Genomic DNA, 22,052 nt, shown 5'->3' with positions numbered 1-22,052 from the left:
TAGAGAATGATAAGAGCAAGGGGCTCTGGCTGATTATGAATTGAAAAGGTAAAAAGTGTTGGGAATACTAATGTGCAGGTGTCTCACAGTGTTTAGCGGTGTGTATATATGTATAGTGTGTAGCTGCCTGTGTGTATGTGTGTATGTGTAAATGTATGTCTGGCTGTATGTTTCTGGGAGTGTTTTTTTTTTGGAGGTTGGCAGCTGATGGCTTTGTAAGGGCCCCTAAGATTTCTCATGTCCGCCCTGCATGTTAGCTAAATAAGAAAGTGTTTAATCCCGTAAGAACTAGAGCTTTATTCTTAGCCTTATTTTTCACAGTGAATGTCCCAAAACTTTCTTTGAGCAGCAAACCAAACGAATTGGACAGCACACCTCAGTATATTCTGTTAAGAGTAGTCCAACTTCCATTTACCTAACCCAACTTGCTAAATGGGTATAATACAAAGAGTGGAGACTCTGGCAAAAACAATTAAATAATTCTAAATGTACAGTAAAGAATGAAACAGTTAAAATTAAAATTTTAAGGAAAACACTCTACTTTTAGGGACATACTAGGAAAAAAGTATTCATGCATTTAATCATATAAAACACTTATGACTTCTAACTTTAAATAACTTTTGTAAAATATTTTCAGGCGTTTTCTGTGGATTCTAACTGCATATTTGATAATGAAAACAAATTTGTTTTATTTGCATGTGTGCATTGGTAAAGACGAAAAAGAAAGCTTTCAACAGCAGGCTTAAAAATCTGAAAATGTTTCTAAAAAAAAAAAAAAAATGCGTTTAACTATTAACAAAAATTGTATTTGTTTGCAGATGACACTTTAGGTGTGCTATTTTCCTTCAGTTTTTTTCTCCAGACTTGCCAGCATGGTAGGACCTACACCAAATCCTGCAAGAAAAGCAAAGAATGAATACAAAATGAATTATATATATGTAATATCACTAATATTTTCTTTATCTATTGCAATTACCATTACCACATCCAAGAAGCAGAGGACAGTTAAAGGGACACTATAGGAACCCAGACCACTTAATCTCAGCTGCAAACATTGCAGTTTTAGCGAACGGTCTATCAGACAGCTATTAGAGTTGCTTCCTTGTTTCACAGGTATGTATATCATATGACATGCGCATGTTGAGCGGCAGCCGGTCGCTGTGGTGACCACACCCCTTTCTATTTTCCGTTCCATGTCCCTATGTTTATGATCAGTTGCTAAAGCAAGCCCTGAGTGCCGTTGGAGAGGGGTACCCCTATTTAAGGGAGGATCTAACGAAGTTAAAGAAGGCTCTTGAGGCCAAAGTGTTATTCGTGTCTCTCATACTGCTTGCAAAGACTAAGAGGTAAAACGATCCCTTTCTGCTGGTGTTCCCCAAGGGTCTGTCCTTGGCCCCCTTTTGTTCTCAAGCTACACTGCCTACCTTGGTAAACTCATTAGCTGCTTCGGCTTCCAGTATAATTTCTATGCGGATGACACACAAACTTATTTGTTCTCCCCTGATTTCTCACCACCCCTCTTGATTTGTGTCTGTGATTGCCTCTCTGCTATTTCCAACAGGATGGCTGCTCATTTCCTTAACCCCTTAAGGACCAAACTCCTGGAATAAAAGGGAATCATGACATGTCACACGTCATGTGTCCTTACGGGGTTAAACTGAACCTATCCAAAAAAGAACTTCTGGTCTTTCCTCCCTCCAGTGTTGCCTTTGTCTGTATCCCTCCTCTGTGTCCCTCAATGATGCTACCATCTACTCTACCTCGCAGGCTCACTGCCTTGGGGTCCTCTTTGACTCCAACCTCTCTTTCACCCTTCATGTCCAATCAATTGCCAAATCCTGCCACTTCCATCTCAAAAACATAGTGCGCATCGGCCCCTATTTAACACCCGATACGGCTAGGTGCTTGTCCATGCCACTGTCTCGCTCACCTTAACTACTGTAATCCACTTCTTAGTGGTCTTACGTGTTCCCAACTTGCCCCGTTACAATCTATAATGAATGTGGAGACGAGGCTCATCTTCCTGTCCACCTGCACCTCGGATGCCTCCCCCCTTCCTTCAGTTCCTACGGCTTCCCATAAGATATAGAAATTAAATTAAGATCCTGATACTTGCTTACAATTCTCTTCACAATGCTGCTCCGACCTACTTATCCTCACTAATACACAAATATGTCCCATCTAGGCCCCTATGCTCTTCCGGAGACCTACGTCTGTTCATACTTTTATCTCTGATGCTCGCTTTAAAGACTTTTCTAGGACTGCACCATTCCTATGGCTCTCTGTTAAACCTTCACCCAATCTCCACTTCTTCAAAAAAATCTTTAAAAACTTACTTTTTTTAGGAAAGCATATCAATTAAACTGTGAACAGCGTTCTCTCCTCGCACCCTGATTCCACTCCTGCAACTTTAATCAAAACAAAACACTAAGCCCTCAATGAATACTATCCTAGCAACCTACGTTTCTACCCTACTCTTACCTTTTGTATCACTAAACCCCACCCCCTCTAGCATGTAAGCTCATTGAGCAGGGCCCTCAATCCCTTTGTTCCTGTGCGTCCAACTTGTCTGTTACAAATACGTGTCTGTTAGTCCACTCATTGTACAGCTCTGCGGAATTTGTTGGTGCTTTGTAAATAATAATAATAATAATGTACAGTAGTTTTTTTCTAATTATCTCTGTTTTTTCTTGTATCGATTTTGTCAGGGCCAGATTAAGAGCCCAGTGGGCCTGGTGCTGACAATTATGAGGGGCCTAAGTACAGAAACGTATCGACCAAAAACATTATAACAGTCATACCTCTTAAGCATTATGTATCTGGTGGAGATGTTGCCAAAGGTAAACTCATAGGATGCAGCTATAAAAAAAACCCTCAGATTCTCTTAAAATATGCTAATCTCTCTCTAATTTATGCTTTCATCTTTCAAATAAATCCATATCCCCTAACCGCAGTGTCCAGTGAAGCAGGAAGTCAATGGGTGATGTAAAAGGGTGGGCCACTGACGCGGGTCATGTAACCAGAACTTCCGAAAGGGCCGAACATGCCCAAAAAGGAGGTGTGTCTGCCAAAAGAATTGGAAGGCTAGCCTGGCATGAATGCATGTCAGGCTGCCTGCCAATCATGCATGCTGGCAAACAGCATCCTGAGTTTGGCATAAATGTGTCTAATGATGCGCTTGCTCCATGCTTTCTAAGGACTGTTCCCTAGCACTCACTGGTCCACTTGTCTCCTTACATTCTTACAAGCAGGTAGAAGCTCCTGGTATACAGTCTGAGACAGAGAAAAGGTGGATGTAGTGAGTATAGAAGAAAGGGAACATGCCACAGTGTAAGAGAGACCAAAGTCAGCATTACCTCAACTAATGTCAATTCAGCTAGTCCACACAAGTTTTGTTTCCATATATCCCTCTTAAGTTTCCATACTTAAGCAAGAGTATGTGAAGAGTAGTTAGGCTGGCCACCTTTCTTGGAAAAAAATACAGGCCTTACTAATTTGCATAACTAATTATGTATGTGTGACATCACATGATGTAAATCACAAGGGGTGATAAAAAAATTCTGTGAAATCACCAAAAACTACTTAGTTTGATTCTGCTGTATATATGGATTGCTTACAGTGTCTCCCTGTGTCCCCATGTCACCTAGTGACTTTGTCCCCATTTCTCCTAGTGTCTCAGTGTTCCGATGTCTCTCAGAGTCCCCGGGAGACATGGGGACACAGAGACATGGGGACACTGGGAGACATGGGGCACTGAGACACTGTGATACATAGTCTCAGTGTCTCAGTGTCCCCTAGTGACATGGGGACACTGGGAGACATGGGGACAAAGTGTGAGACATGGGGACAAAGTGTGAGACATGGGGACAAAGTGTGAGACATGGGGACAAAGTGTGAGACATGGGGACAAAGTGTGAGACATGGGGACAAAGTGTGAGACATGGGGACAAAGTGTGAGACATGGGGACAAAGTGTGAGACATGGGGACAAAGTGTGAGACATGGGGACAAAGTGTGAGACATGGGGACAAAGTGTGAGACATGGGGACAAAGTGTGAGACATGGGGACAAAGTGTGAGACATGGGGACAAAGTGTGAGACATGGGGACAAAGTGTGAGACATGGGGACACAGACTATGTATCACAGTGTCTCCCAGTGTCCCCATGTCTCCCGGGGACACAAGGAGACATGGGGACACAGACACTTGGGGACATTGTGTCCCTAGTGTCTGTGTCCCCATGTATCCTAGTGTTCCCAAGTGTCTCTGTGTCCCCATGCAGCAGCGTACATATAGGGTCGCAGGGGACCCGGCCGGCCCAGGAACCCCTGCTACCGGGTACCTGCCACCATGTTTTGAGGCCCCGGCCCGCGTGGCAAACCGCCGAGGCCGCCATTCAAGGGGTCCATCAGGTGGCCCATGCGGTTAGGGCCACCAGATTGAGATGGATTTTCAGGGGGCCCGGTCAGCCCTGGGTGCTTTAACAGCGCGACCAGGCCCCCTGTGATGAGATCACACACTGGGAGGAAGTGACAGCCCCGATCACTCCTCCCAGCAATCACACAGAGCCTGCGTGGGAGGAAGCAGAAGAGCCACCACTGGACCCCAGTGAAAGTCACCCTCCTGCACCTAAAAGCTAGGAAACAGGAGGGTTACTTAAACATTTTGTATATGTGTTTGTTTGTATGTGTGTACATATCTATCTGTGTATGTCTTCTGTATGTCTTGTGTATGTATGCGTGTCCTGTATGTGTCTTGTGTGTGTGTGTCCTGTATGTGTCTTTGTATGTATGTGTGTCCTGTATGTGTCTTTGTATGTATGTGTGTCCTGTATGTGTCTTTGTATGTATGTGTATCTTGTGTGTGTGTGTGTGTGTGTGCCTGTATGTTTGCCTGTCTGTATGTGTGTATGTATGTGTGCCTGTCTGTATGTATATGTCTTTGTATGTATGTATGTGTGCCTGTCTGTATGTATATGTCTTTGTATGTATGTGTGTCTTGTGTGTGTATGTATGTATGTATGTATGTATGTATGTGTGTCTTGTGTGTGTGTCTGTATGTTTGCATGTCTGTTTTGTATGTGTGTTGGTCCGTATGTATGTATGTGTCTTGTCTGTATCTGTATGTATGTATGTATCTATGTGTTTATGTGTGTCTCTGTGCATGTATGTATGTGTGTGTCTTTCGGGGAGGGTGGGGGCAGAGGGCCACTGGCCAGGTGAACAACCCTAAGAGTAGTGTGTAAAAAAAAAAGTAATTGATTTTTTTTTTTTTTAAATCAATGGGCCTATTCCATCTGCATGAAGAAGTGGCAGATAATGGATCTACAGCTATTGTAAATTACATTTTTATTATCCCCAAAGAAAATATGCAAAAGACATTCTGTATGGATTAGTTAGTTCAGATATAAATTAAATAGATTTTGACGAACCCCCATAAGTCTAGTAAATACAGTTAAATCATATTGATGGATTTTAAGCTTGCTTGAGCAGAGTCTTCTTCACCTCTGACTATCCCCTTTCTATAACTATACATTGCCGAGGAATATGCTGGTGCTATATAAATGTGAATAATATATTTATAAAATAAAGGTATTTAAAACTGCTTTCACAATCTTTATCCATCTCTGGAATGCTAATGAACATAATGCTAACAGTGAAAAGGTAGATTCCGATCACTCCCACTCCCTATAAATGTTCAAAATTTGAGAAAAAAAATCTTTGTTTTAGTTATTTTTAATGCTTTCTCCAATTTTTTTCCACTTTGTCCAACCCCACTTCATGTACATTAAGCGGCACCTATTTAGTTTAGTCAAATCTAACAGTAAATAAACTAACGAATAAAGAGTGCACAGCGCTATAAACTTCCACCAAACATAGTGATATTTAGTATGAGGTTAAAAGGAAAAAAATAAATCTTCTAAATTGTGCTATTTATTTTTTTCTTTTTGCCCTATTATTCATGTAAACTCCAAGTTAGAAACTCGGTATCCTGAATGCAACCTAGAGGCTGGGTGTGCATTTTACATGAAAGTGCTATTAAGGTAAAGTATGTACTGTGGAAAGGACTGAACAGATTATCCTTAAATACAAAGAGCAACAATGAGTAAAATGCATTTCAGAATGGTACAGAATGCATTCTGAGCAACGCTCTAGACTAAAGTGCAAACATGTGGGTTAGAATAGGAAGGATCTTAGAAATATGATGCTTACACACAATGTGCAGATTTCCTATCCTATAGCTGTCCACCTGCAGATCATGTGGCTGCCCACCTGCTTTTTTTCCATTTCATTTCAAACTGCAATTTTGTACATACCTGTTGGGTTTTCACCTGGACGTTTTCCTTACATTTTCCTTTCTCGTGCGTTTCCGAGGAACTGGGCAGTCCGACATATCTCCATCAGAAGGCTTTATATCAGGATGTGTAGTTTTATTTTTTGGTGTCATCCCTGCAAAACACAAGTAAAACATATTGTACAATTATCTACATATAATGCAATACATTTAACACTGCATGTCTAAGAATGTCTTCAGCAGCTAATTTCCACAACTGTGCTTTAATGCATTGCATATTAAATCTTTACAAGGGCAAAACATTACTTGTATACTGTATATAAAATGTTCAAATTATTATTAGGTTAAAGGAAGCTTGGTTGTATTAGGATGACTTAGGGGTCTTAATATTACAGGTGCAATTCCTCTAGCCCGTTTCTGGGGAAATGGTACATCCAAACAATGTGAATTGAGTCACCATACGGCTGGTTGTGAATGGTTATGGAGATTCATTTAATTTCAACAGTCTGCAGCTAACTGAAAGTGCCTGACCAATTTTGCCTTTTCTGAGTAGCTGAATGAATTGAGACAGCTGCATTATAACAAATGGATGGCATTTGACTTCTTTTTAAAGAATATAAAAATTGCTACATAAAACTAAAAATGTCACCGATTGCAGAAGTGATAAACAAATAGAATCTTAGCTGGATTGTCCATGATAATTGTTACTGAAAAGAAATGACAAAGTAAAAGAGCGTCACACACTAACAGCTTCTCTCTCACCTTAGGAGATGGGGCTTCTGGGATTAAACTTCTTTAGAAGATTAGAAGAAATGTCATGTATCTTAGGAAGAACATGTACGTTCAATTTACAAAACTCAACTGCATTTAAAATGTAGGTTTCGCTTGACTAAGGAAGTTATCTTCCACTTAATGCATTTAGCACTTCCTAGAATTTAATACGGGTTCTTCATATCAAGCTTTTATTTCAGCTACAAACCAAAATGAAAGTAATCCTAAACATTTCTATTTACACAAAAGAATGATGCAAATATCATTACATTCTAACAGTTGTACACAATACATACTGTTGGCACAGTATTTGTTCAAAACTCACTAACCAATGGTTAATGCTGTACTGTGCTCAAGAAACAATAGCAAAATGTTTATTTACTCAATGTTAATCCATGTAAAAAGCAACAGCCTAAAGTGCGTTGGTGCTGTTTTGCAGCTCTGTCATTTCATGTCACTTTTTTAGTATTCCATAAAGATAGTACCTTTATGGAGCTCATTACTGAAATTCCTATGCTATGCAATTAAAATAGATCATAAGAAATAGTAACTACACTTTAGTCTTACAGGCTAAACCTTGAAAAACATTTCCAAAGCTTCCATGGTCAACTTTTGTCAATTGCAAAAGCTACTGTTAGCACCAGCTGTGGGAACATAGTTCTTCTTCTGCATTGCAAGAGTTCGTTTACAGAGGATGGCGTGGTCTCTTGAGATTCTACATAGACGTCGGTGTTGTATTCTCATGTATGCACGAGATGACAACATTTGAGCCAGTGGCGGAACTAATGAAGAGAGAGTCCAAGTACAAACACCCCCCCATAGAGCAGTGTGACTAAAAGTTAGACTTCAACTGACATATGCCTTGGACAGTGATTTTCTTACGTGTAGATGTACAATTTGCCCATCCTTGCAGTGCTTATGTTAATGTAGGTGTGTTTGTGAATGTTTTCACTAGTAAAATGCAGTGATGCATTTATGTGTAGAGTTGATGTTTGAATGTTGGGGTGTGTTTGTGTGTTATGTTTGCATGCAAGCTTGTTTTTATGTACAGTATTAGTGTTTCAATTCAGGGATATGCTTGTGTTTAACCCCTTAAGGACACAGCTTCAGAAGCTGGACATACCCTTAACCCCTTAAGGACACATGACGTGACATGATTCCCTTTTATTCCATAAGTTTGGTCCTTAAGAACACATGCAATTTTTGCGGTTTGTGTTCAACTGCAATTTGCATCTACTATTGTACCAACATATTATTTACAGTTTTTTAGACCGTAAAAAGGGCTTTAATTTGATGTGACATATACATATGTAAATTCACCTTCCCTCCCCACGTTTTGGCAATAAGAACATGTGCATAATATGTCCAGTTTGGGAAAAGTAATTCAAAATCAATTCATTTATGTGTCTTGATTTACAAAGTACATCATATGTGTAGGATTTCAGTTTATTTTGAAAGTTACAGGTCCCAAACTACAAGGTCTAAAATAAAATTTCAATGTGAAACAATTTTTGAAGTTGGTATGTTTGTCTTGGAAGTTTAATACCGTTACAGAAAACACAATTGCCACACAAAAGTATATATTTATATAAAGTAGACATCACAGGCTATTTACCTAAGGTTATTTTGACACTTTTTACGTAGCCATTTCACCGCCAATCTCTGCTAAATCTTGGAGTAAAATTTAGGTTTTTTTCTCTATTTTGGCATATACACATATACCAATGTTTTTGTAATGTGTATTTCGCAAAGCTAGTATGTGCTATATCCCTGTATCCCATATTGTGTTCAGCTACATCTGCTTTGTACAATGATACCCACATTGTATAACTTTGCCCCTATTCTGTGAAGCTACAATGCGGAGACCATGCTATTTCAGTTTCTATAGTTGGAATTTTCATAGATGGTCATATGTCTGATTTTGTGGCATTATAGTAATTTGACTGTTCAAATAACTCTACAAAGGCCTTCCATTTGAGAAAGCAGACACTCCAGGGTATCTTATTAGGCATATATTATACCTTAACTTGCCACCATTTTTTCACCAATTTATTTCAAATTTTGTGGGGAGAATTTTTTTTTTTTACATAAATGCTGCATTTTTGCTGGGTATTTCGTACATTTGATAAGTGCAACTGTCAAATTACCCCTGTGTATGCTCAGTTACGTCTTCTGAGTAAAACAATAAGCCGAACGTATGACCTAGACACTATTTTGTGAAGTTACAGTGCTGTAAAAGAGACGTGACAAGTTCATGTTTTTAAGTGTGAATTTACATGGAGGTTTTTTTTTTTTATATTTATTTATTTTTTACATTCTTTATTTTTTTGTGCTTAGATTTACAACAATCTTGCAGAGCCACAACAGCTTCTGCAGGCATTTTTCATAACATTTTGTAGTTTAGACCGCACATTTTTCTTTTATATAAAATGTGTGATACAAGCAATTAGACAGAAGTGTGTTATAATCTAGCATGCTAGGCTGCTGTGTGTATATCGTGGCGAGTTGTACTGAGGCTTATGAGTGTATAGCATTCATTACACTGTTGAGAAGGATAGTTTAGTAATATAATATATTATATAGTGGATATATGCTATATTTAACCAGATTTCTGTAAGGGCAATTGTAATAAAACATTTTTATCAAGAGATATCTGCACTATTATCTGGTTCTCTTTCCCTTATTGTTAAGTGCCAAAGAAAATTTCCTTCCATATTGTTCTGAAGATCTCCTCCAGATTGGGATGATGGGCCTGATATTTACTTACATTTTGTAAGTTTTCCTTATTCTCTTTGCGTGTCTTTTTAAATACACACTATGCAGTTTATATATATATATATATTTTATAGATACTGCCAATACGCTGTCATATTGAAAGGTTCTATTTTTTCCTTATTTGCACCTTAAGAACCATCATTCCCTTTTTTTGTGCATTCCTAGTGATCTATAGGTTTTATGTATATTGATTAGACTTGAAGATTTAATTAGTTCCAAACTGCAATTCGGTCAATTAGCACCAAATGACCGAAATTCCAAACAGCCACATGTCAAAATCTCGGAACAAAACACTTGTGCAACGCACTAACATGCTCGATTTGACTTGTGATTTGGAGAAGAGGCTTTTTTTACCCTAAAGTTGGGGGCACAAAAGTAACTCAGGTCTTGTTGGATATACTTTTCAAATAATTGATTTTTTTGGGATAATCTTTTAAAATTATTTACTATTATGATAAATATTATAATTTGGTAATATTTTGATATATTGATTTTGTTAATACATCTTTTGATATTTTAATACTTTTAAAGAAAATCATGTTAAAAGTTTATCCAAAAATATTAAATTATTTGAAAAGCTTACACCCCCTGGTTAGAGATGTCCCAGACAGTTCGCCAGCAAACATAGCTTGTTCGCGGTCGCCGCGGCGGGCGAACATATGTGATGTTCGGTCCGCCCCCTATTCGTCATCATTGAGTAAACTTTGACCCTGTACGTCACAGTCAGCAGACACATTCCAGCCAATCAGCAGCAGACCCTCCCTCCCACCTCCATGACGAATAGGGGGCGGACCGAACATCGCATATGTTCGCCCGCCGCGGCGACCGCGAATAAGCTATGTTCGCCGGCGAACTGTTCGGGACATCTCTACCCCTGGTGTGTCTTACTTTCCCCCAGCCTCTATCAATGCCTCTTACTTTCCCGCACAGCCTCTGTGTGTCTCTTTCTCCCTCCAGCCTCCTTGTGTTTCTTCCTCCCCCCCCCCCCCCCCCAGCCAATAGTTTGAGTGAGAGGTCATTGATATGAACATCTGAAAAGACATCACAAGTCTGTATTACTTAGTTAAAAAGCAGAATGTGACAGTAGTAGGGCAGGCAGAAGGTAAACTAGTAATGTATCTGAATTTGCTCAAACAACAGCCACTATAAGTACCTCGTCCTTTCGTACCTAGGCAATAGAGACAAAAAGACTCGCAAAATGAGCAAGTGTTTTTTCTTACAGGGAACATTCTGAATGCCCAATGCTCACAAATGTCCCTGCAACGCATTGCTTGAAAATGTATAAAAGTATTTGAAAAACTGACTGATTAAAAAAAAATATTCAGATTTAAAAAAAAAAAAAAAAAAAAAAGTTTTTTTCCTGCTGTGGCTCGAATTTTATCTAATTTTGGCAACAGACAACTGGCACTGCAAAAAAGACATGTTATTCCGTAACCATTAGGCCAGTCAATTAAAACAAACCTAAAATATGATCAAAATGTTCAATGATAATTCACCTCTTTCATATTAAGTGTACCCACACTAATCATATTTCATTTTGTTCAGGAGAAACAGAACTTTAATTTCACACATCATATATTCATATATGAAATATAATTTAATATGAATAAAACCTACAAAAGTTTGAGAAATTAAGATTTATTTTTATTTTTCCAGTTAACTGTTAATTTTTACTGCAATACAATACACTTATTTGAGTTCAGGTATGTGTATCGGGTTTTGGAAAGTTACAGGGTCATATATATATAGCACTTTTGCTCTTTTCAGGTTTTACACACTGAAATTTGGCAGATTGATTTGCTGGACCTATGATGTCTTTGAGATCGTATGGCAGCCCAGAAATGAAAATTAACTCCATCATGGGATACCATTTGCAAAAGTAGACAAGCCAGAGTATTCAAAATTTGGCATATGTCCAGTCTTTTTTAGTAGTCACTTCACAGACCCTGGCCAAAGTTAGCATTCATATTAGTTTTTTTGCATTTTTCACACAGGAGCAACACTTTCACGGATGACATCACAGTCATTATACATTTTATTGCAATAAAACACTCATATTTGTGTTCAGCAATGTCTTACGAGTAAAACGGTAGCCCACATGTACAGGTTTTATGGTGTTTTGTAAAGTTACAGGGTTAAATATAGGTGTTGTCAATCAGGGGCGTTGCCATTGGTAGGCAAACTAGGCATTCGCCTATGGCGCTGGCCTGCTGGGGTGCCCACCGGGATATTTCCTGGTGGGCTCCCCCTCTCCTGAGCTGTAGCGCTGGGCCATATGGCCACCTCAGGGCGCCCCCGAAGTTGTTCTTTAATCAATATGGCAGATCAGGCACCTGCTTACCATGATGAATGCCAGAGGAGAGGAGGCAGGCGGTGGCTGTGTGGGCGGCAAAGGAGGCTCTTCTTGCAGCCTCCCACTCCTCCCTCGCGCACCCTCTGTGATGCCGGGAGCCGGAATATGACGTCACTCCGTCCCCGGCATACTAAACAGCGCCCCACACTGGACCCAGGGAGGTAAGGAGGCTAAAAGTCTGAGTCTATGTGCCAGTGAGTGTGTGAGTGTCACCTCGGGCGTCTATCTCCATATCACAAGCGGTGAGGGAGCTGTGTGCTCTCTGCTCCCTCTCGCCGCGCGCCGTTTTCTGATGTCTACAGCAGACAGCCCACGCGGAGAGAGGGAGCAGAGCGGACACAGCTCCCTCGCCGCTTGTGATATGGAGATATGCGCACGCCCCACTGGACCCCAGGAACATGTCCACACCAGCTCTCCAGGTAGGGAGGCTGGGTGGACATTTTTTTATAAAAAAATAAATAAAAATGTGAGTGTCTGTGAATGTATGTGTGTGTGTGTGCCTGTATGTGTCTGTGAGTGTATGTATGTATGTGCGCACGTGTATGTATATCATATATACACATATACATATACATATATATATATATATATATATATACACACACACACACACACGTGTATATTATTTTTTTTGGGGGGGGTGGGAATCTTGGTAGAGTTTATCCAGATCTCCCCTTTCGGCTCATGTTCTAAGCCTCCATGGGCAGGCGGGGAGATAAAAGATCTACCTCACCAGCCCACAGCAGCATGGAGGCAGGCAGGAGAGGACCCGGCGAGCTCTAGACAGAAGCTTCGCCAGGTTCCGCTCGTGAGATCTGAGCGTTGCCACGGCAACGATCAGATCTCGCGAGAGTGAACTCTAGCCCCACAGGCTAGAGTTCACTCTCCACTGGACCACCAGGGATGGCACATGGCAGCAAGGATCCCCCCCCCCCCCTCCCTACATAAGGTAAGAAGGGAGGGGGGATATTTACTAATCTGCCCACACCTTCACAATCCCTCCAAAGATACAGCACACACACACACACATACAGCGCGCACACACAGCACCCTCACACACAGCACCCTTACAAACACAGTACACCAACAGCACCCTCACAGACACAAACACACACAGCACCCTTACAAACACACAACACCCTCACACACAGCACCCTCACAAATACACAACACAAACGGCACCCACACACACACACACACACAGCACCCTCACACACACAAAGCACACTAACAGGACCCTAACACACATACACAAACACCCTCACACACAGCACCCTCACACAGCAGTGTGTGTGTGTATATATATATAGGAGGCTATATAGCTATAGCTATATATATATATAAACACACATATATATATATATACACACACACACACACACACACACTGCTGTTTGTGCGCTGTGTGATATATATACACACACACACGAGGCGTGTGTTTGTGCTTTAGGGTGCACACCCATATGCAATAGGCGGTGCACGCCTATGATCTTATGTATATGTTTTACTGCTTTATAACACTCAAATTTGTGACAATTCAGGCAGTCCCCTGCAGGCAGTTCAGCAGACTGCCATTTTGAACATGTGATCCCGATTGGATGCAGGGAATAGGACTGTCGCAGAAGGGGAGTATATAAAAACGGATGCATTCCCTGCCCAAGAAAAACAAACAATATGCAATTATGGTATTATATATCAGCACATGAAAATATTATTACACTACTTTGTTACTTTGTGTAGAGACTTGGGAAACACTAAAAATGTAGAACATGCATACTTTTTTTTTACCCGTTTACATTTTTAACTAATTAAAAACATATAGTGACATTTCTCTCAATCTCCTTTAGAAAGATTCCAATTAATAACTAAAGGAAAATGCTTTCAGGATCGCAAAAGCTAGAAAATAGCTAACTTTAGCATGCATGCATTTACATGTACGAAATCTGCTCCTTTATTTGGGAATATAACATTCTAAAACTGCGAGTCAATGTAAAAAATGGCACTTATAATACATACAGTTTTTTTTTACTGTAAGAACAATATGGATGTGGAATTCTCTGCCTGAAAAAGTGGTTTTATCAGAGTCCATACAGATGTTCAAACAGCTACTAGATGCATACTTGCAAAAACAGAATATTCAAGGATATAATTTTTCAATGTAGGGTAATAACTGCTTGAGCCAAGTATAAATCTGACTGCTATTCAGGGGTCAAGTCTGATTTTTTTCCTAGCTTGTTGCAAAATTGGAAGTTTTTTTTTTTTTGCCTTCTTTTGGATCAACAGCAAAAGACAAATGTGAGGAAGGCTGAACTTGATGGACGCAAGTCTCTTTTCAGTTATGTAACTATGTAAGTTGCATGACAACACATAATAGTATAAGGAATTGGCCATGCAGTCAGCCAGAGCAATGCTAAGTATTCACACACATACCATGGATCTGCAAGAACACATCATCTCCCACCCCATAATATCCTATGCTGTAAGTCTGCTATTACACTGGTGTGAAGCCATGAACTATCTTCCTTACGCAAAAGAGAGGTTGCAGAAAGATTGGAAAGAAGAGATGAATGCATGATCTGGTTTTGTTTTCAAAAAAGGTTAGCTGTTCACTAGAAAGCAAATTCCTTTGTCCTGAATTACATTACAGAAAAGCTGACAAACTATAGTAAGAATAGATATTTGACAGCAAGATGTGACAAATGTCCCTAGAATCTAGGAGTAAGTGCCATACATGAGGAGCCAGGCAAATTGTTAATTTTGTTGAGCTTAAGATAGCTATATTCTACCACTAGTATTACACATTCTTGTACATAATAAACTGCTAATACATGTAAACTCTCTTTTTTAATAACATGTTAAAACAATATATAATTATATTTAGATTCAGTTTGAGGTTTTGTTTATACCTGACAATACAACCCACCCCTTCCTTTTTTCCTATTGTTTCCCCTATTCCACTGCTCAGAAACTATTTACACGCACTATTCATAAAAACACAAACATACATGCACTCAGACACACAACTACAGACATTCAGTGAAGACTGTTCTTTCTGGTTGATTTGGCAGGCAACATGCATTACATGGGTGACTGGGCTGGATATAAGATCACAGTAACAAACTTAGTGGGTAGTGATGGAGGAGTTCATAGCGTTGTTGTTGTGAAGGTTGTTTCAATTTAAGAAAAACAGTGAAAATACGGACAGTGACTATTCCAATAACAATTCCTGCACTATCAAGTTACTGGAGGAGGGCTCAGAAAAAGACCCCATGCATTCGCTTTTTGCTGCAGGAGACAAAATTCCTGGCATCACGTGTGTACCGAGACACCCCTACACCCCCAGGTTCTGTCAAGGTGACCTGGTGATCTGAATATGTTGCTTTCGGCTTTAACAGTAATGTATAAGTCATGATGTATGTATTGTTTATACATTACTTTACAAGACATTTTTTGAGAATACATCTGTTGCAAAATATCTGTAAACACAGAATTGCACAGCTAGATTTGTTTTCCCTAGAAACTACGTGTCCATTTTAGTGCTTTAATATCCTCACACTAACAATTACTAAGACAAAATGTGGGCAAAAATCCCCTCTAATAACAGCCAGCTCATTATTTCTCTATAAACACACTGTTATGGATGTGTTCTCAATATAAATCATGACAGAAGTATTTTTTTCTTTTTGGTATGAAACAACATCATACTATTACAATTGATTCCTTACTGTGTTACCAACATTTAATATGCCAGACTGAATGGTCCTGGTATGCCTTATTAGGAAATGTCATAACAAAATTTCTACACAGCAAATACTTTTTGCATTAGCATTAACCCCAAATTTAGTTACCAGACATTAATTGGGAAAAGTTACATTAATTTGAGTAGTTAACTGTGAGCGCCAATTGCAGAGAAACATGTGCTAAAATGTTTAGTACTGTAAGTGTTAAGAAAAAAAAAAATGGATAAGTATAATAATTGATGCCCACTTAAGGGGAATATTTTTTGTAGCATCAAGCATAATATGAAACATATGTAATACTCAGCATCAACACATTACCTCTTTTGGGGAGAGATGGGAAAAACATACCTAGTCCTAGTTCTAGCTCAACATCCTTAAGTTGCTTCTCCTGTTCAATAAATTCCTGTTTTTTCTTTTTCATCTCTGGAGAGCGCATGGTTTCAAGATGCTGATTTAGGTCCTTGTTTACTTGGTTTGACTTCAGAAGGGCAGCATGATACTGTTGCAGTAGATCTAAACACAAACACATCTCAGTATACAAAAATAATAGAACACGTAGCAAGGTGACAAATATACACAAACACATTAATTGGCCTGAAATTAAAAATTCACCCAAAAGTTATAGTATTTGAAGGATTTACATTGGATCACCAAAACTAATTTGTGAAGGGAACTGTGTACAATGCGTGCACAATGAAACCACAATCGTAAATGGCACACCTGTATGAGTGTGCACACTGAATTAAAGGGACCCTATAGTCACCAGAACAACTACAGCTTATTGTATTCATTCCTGTGAGTAGAATAAATTCCCTTCAAGCTTTTTGCTGTAAACACTATCTTTTCAGAAATGCAGTGTTTACATTACAGCCTAGTGATAACTTCACAAGCCACTCCTCAGAAGGCTGCTAGAGGTGCGCAGCACTGTCATCCAATGTATCCTCCCTCTGCATGCAGACACTGAACTTTCCTCATAAAGATGCATTGATTCAATTAATTTCTATGAGGAGATGCCGATTGGCCAAGTGTTTGACTTGTGCTGGCTCTGCCCCTGATCTGCCTCTTTGACAGTCACAGCTAATCCTATGGAGAAGCATTGTGATTGGCTCAGACCACCACTTCTGATGATGTCAGCAGGTAGGTCAGAGGCAGTTCAGGGGCAGAGTCAGTAACTGCAGACTTAAATACAAGTAATATTTACTATATTTAGGGAGGCCAGAGGGTGGTATTAACACAATAGGGTCAGGAATGCATGTTTGTGTTCCTGACCCTATAGTGTTCCTTTAAGAGCAAAAATACACCATAACTCTTGTTTGACAATCAATGTACATACATGTATGTATGCATTAGGGATCGACCGATAGTTTTTACCGATATAATCGGCCGATATTCGGTAGCGGCGGAAGTTTTTACCGATATAATCGGCCGATATTCGGTAGCGGCGGAACCCCCTTCCGCCGATACCGAATATCGGCCGATTATATCGGTAAAAACCATCGGGGGGGGGGGGGGGGACAGCAAGCGTTTACTCACCTCCCAGCAACTCCTCCAGCTCCCCAGTGTAAATCTCGCGAGACATGCGGCTGTCAGATCATTGCCACGGGTTACCATGGCAACGCTCCGTGCAGCACGCTGGCCGCGAGACTCACACAGGGGAGCTGGAGGAGCTGCTGGGAGGTGAGTAAACGCTTGCTGCCCGCCCCCCCCAAAGCTCAGCCAATGCCACTGGACCACCAGGGACTGTCATATCCCCCCTCCCTGGCCAGTTAACAAGCAGGGAGGGGGGACAACAAAAATAAATAATAATAATAATAATAATTAAATATAAAAAATAATAATAATTTAATAAAAAATGCCCCCTCACACACACACTCCGTTATATACACATACACTACACAAACACACTACGTATATAATGCAGTGTGTTTGTATAGTGTGTTTATATAATGCACACTACACAAACACACTGCATTATATACACACACTACATTATATACACACACACTATACAAACACACACACACTGCATTATATACACACACTACACAAACACACTGTGTATATAATGCAGTTTGTGTAGTGTGTTTATATAATGCAGTGTGTGTGTAGTGTGTATATAATGCACACTACACAAACACACTGCATTATATAAACACACTACATTCACTATACACACACATTACACAAATACACACACACTACATTAATTATATACACACACTACACAAACACACGCACTTTGCATTTAGTATATACAGCATTCACTTTACACACATACTGCATTCACTTTACGCGCACTACCCACACACTACACTAATACACACTGCATCCACTACACACACTAGACAAATACACACTGCATCCACTACACACACTAGACAAATACACACTGCATCCACTACACACACTAGACAAATACACACTGCATCCACTACACACACTAGACAAATACACACTGCATCCACTACACACACTAGACAAATACACACTGCATCCACTACACACACTAGACAAATACACACTGCATCCACTACACACACTAGACAAATACACACTGCATCCACTACACACACTAGACAAATACACACAGCATTCACAACACACACACACTACACAAACACACACTGCATCCACTACACACACACACACACTGCATCCACTACACACACACACTACACAAACACACACACACTACACAAACACACACTGCATCCACTACACACACACACGCTGCATCCACTACACAAACACTACACACACACTACGCAAACACACACTGCATCCACTACACACACGACACAAACACACACTGCATCCACTACACACACGACACAAACACACACTGCATCCACTACACACACGACACAAACACACACTGCATCCACTACACACACGACACAAACACACACTGCATCCACTACACACACGACACAAACACACACTGCATCCACTACACACACGACACAAACACACACAGCTCCCCTGTTTAAACACACTGCATCCACTACACGTGGCATGTATATTTTGTGCATTTACCTTTAGAAATAGTTTTTATTTTCCAAAATGGTAAATGTACAGAATATCGGCAAATTATATCGGCTATAAGCAAGAAAGTTCACAGAATATCGGTATCGGCTCTAAAAAATCAATATCGGTCGATCCCTAGTATACATTCAGTTCACTCTCTCTTAAAATTCCACTAGGGACACCAACAAAATTTATGAATAATTTGAAAGGTTTTAGCTTCACATACTTGCTGTATTTTTGTCATTGCTGAATTGTAGTTTATTCTCTATAACAGTGGTTTTCAAACTTCCCATGTTGGTAAACATTTTAGACATGCAAACCGGTGATTAAACTACTACTAACCCTTTATAAGAGATATGGACGCATACATAAATAGTAACAACATTTCATGTGGAGACAACATATCAGGGTTGCCCAAAATATAGATATTCAACTGTTGAAATAAAATTATTTATTCTGCTGTTTCTCAATTAAGGGATTATGATCGCATTGAGTTACTTACAGTTCTGGCCAAAAACAAACCGCTTCATATACTGCAATACTTCCTCAGAGGCTGCATAAGAGACCGCAATTTTGTGCTGGCTGATTTTTACAACGGTGACTGTATCCACAGCTCACCGATCATGGTCAATGGTGTTATGGAGCACCACTATTACTAAGCAGCTCCTCCATGTGTCGCATTCCCCCCATGTGTTTCATTCTCTCCCCCAGGTGTTCCACGTTTTTCATTCAACCCCAGTCACTCCATGTGTCTCGTTCTCCCCCCCCCCCGTCCGCCCAGCTATTCATGTACTTCATGCTCTCCCCCCAACCCCTCCATGTGTCTCAGCTCCTCCATGCGTCTCATTCTCCCCCAGCTCCTCCATGTCTGTCCTTATCCCCACCTCTGCAGCTTTTCCATGTGTCCCATATTCTCACCCCCAGTTCCTCCATGTGTCTCAAGTTTCCCCCCACTAAGGTTTTCCATGTGTCTCATCTAGGGCCACCATCAGCAGGCCTGAGGGGCCCGGACTGCTCTGGGAGTCCATGGCACCACATTTTATATATAGATATATATCAGAGGATCAGCTGGAAAGTGTGCTGGGCTCCTCTGTAGTGTACAGACGACCGGAGCCTGCAGGTGCACATATATATAGCTATAGTCACTATATATCTATATCTCTCTATCTATATTGATTATGGCTATATTATATTATCTCTCTCTCTCTCTATATATATATATATATATATATATATATATATATATATATATATATATATGGTGTATGCCTGAAGTTGTGGGAGGGATTTAAGGCCTATATAAACCCTACAACCCCTTGCTTACCTGTCTTCGTCGATTCTGGAAGTTCCCCTCCCACCACACCCTCTTCACATATCATTATAACTAGGTGGGCCCTCTTTTTGCAGGCCTAACCTCTCGTCGGTTTCGGCACACCTCAACCGGCTATTATTTACTAAAACTAAACCTACTTGAAATATGCGCCCCTATCATAATCCCGTACACAAATATATATATATATTCTTGTTGAAGTGCACTCACAGGACTCAATAATATTTCTAATCGTGCTGTTTATTCAAGCATCAAGTAATAAAAAGTAGTGTCGACGTTTCAGTCCTTGCCGGACTTTTTTTAAGACCTATAGATATATATGTGCACCTGTGGGCCCCTGGCTGTCTGTACACTGCATAGGGGCCCAGCACACATTATATATATATATATATATATATATATATATATATATATATATATATATATATATATATATATATATATATATATATATATATATATACATATACATATATACATACACACACACACACACTGCGGACCCCCGGCTGTCTGTACACTGCTCATCTAACTCTCGCGAGCCCTGTAGCAGTCAGAGCATTGCCACGGGTTACCATGGCTGCACTCCGCATGGCAGCCGGGGGACTGCACCATGCCACTGGATGACCTGGGAATGCAATCTCCCTGGCCATGGGTAAGAAGCAGGGAGGGGGGAATAAAATAAAATAAAATAAATGTTAAATCCCACCCCCCCCCAAAAAAAAAACGATTTCCCGGCTGCAGAATGCAGCCTCTATTTTACAGATTAACATCCACTACATAAACGCACACTCTGCATCCACTATGCACACACTACATCCCTACACAAACACACTCTGCATTCACTATGCACACACTACATCTACTACTCAAACACACTCTGCGTTTACTATACGCACACTACATCCTCTACACAAAACACGCTCTGCATTCAATAAACGCACACTACATCCACTACACAAACACACACACTCCGCATTTACTATAAGCACTCTACATCCACTACACAAACACACATTCTGCACTCATTATACACACTGCATCCAAATACACACAAACACTACATACATTACACAAATATACAATCTTTTTCCACTATACACACTGCATCCACCACACACACACATTCAACATCTCCTACATACACACACCATATTTAGTACATTAACAGACTACATCCTTGTGAGTGGACTCAGAATGGACCGTGTCGGCAGAAACGGCGTGGGTGCCAGGGGGCGCAAATCTTGAGTTGTATCGGAGTCTCTAAAATTTCTGGTTTCATGCTCCCCACCCAGAGCCCGTCTGTGTGTTTCTCCCCCATTCTCCTCCCCCTCTGTACCTTTTCAGCTCCATGGCTGAGCAGACTACAGTATCCAGTCTCACAGGAAGTGCTAGATGCCCTCAGTGAGCACTTCCTGTCAGACCGAGGTCCGCTCAGCAGCACTACATGGAGTGACTGGCAGGAGGAGAGCACTGTACTCAATGCTCCCCTCTTGCCAGTCACCCAGCCACTGCACACCCCGACTGGTTTGACTGGCACCGGCCCTGAAGTTATGCTGGCCTAGGGGTCAACAGGGCTGCTGGGCCTCCTGGAGTGACCGGCCCAGTCGCATCTGTGACTCTTGCGACTGTGGTAGTTCCGCCACTGCCCAGATGGGTAAAAAGTGCATACTATTTAGCACCTGCATAAAACGGTTGTGCTTGCGCGACACACTTTCATTTACTGCGTTCCTGGGCTGGATTCTGTCTCTTAGTACAAACTGA

At 40.5% G+C, this 22,052-nt stretch overlaps 1 protein-coding gene across 1 annotated transcript in view; it reads right to left on the bottom strand.

Moving 5' to 3' along the window:
• Positions 1-439: 439 nt before the first annotated feature.
• The window catches only part of SMCHD1 (structural maintenance of chromosomes flexible hinge domain containing 1), a 181,109-nt gene continuing 159,496 nt past the window's right edge, over positions 440-22,052 (bottom strand). The window contains exons 46-48 of the mRNA XM_063453045.1: positions 16,280-16,444; positions 6,315-6,447; positions 440-894 (exon numbers count right to left, since the gene is read on the bottom strand). Of these exons, the coding sequence (XP_063309115.1) occupies positions 6,326-6,447; positions 16,280-16,444 (287 nt within the window). The 3' untranslated portion in view covers positions 440-894; positions 6,315-6,325. The remainder of the gene's footprint in view (positions 895-6,314; positions 6,448-16,279; positions 16,445-22,052) is intronic.

Source organism: Pelobates fuscus, chromosome 4 (genome assembly GCF_036172605.1).
Source record: "Pelobates fuscus isolate aPelFus1 chromosome 4, aPelFus1.pri, whole genome shotgun sequence".
NCBI classification, from domain to species: Eukaryota; Metazoa; Chordata; class Amphibia; order Anura; family Pelobatidae; genus Pelobates; species Pelobates fuscus.
The sequence above is the reverse complement of the archived record's forward strand: the minus strand, read 5'-3'. Positions and strand labels throughout refer to the sequence as shown.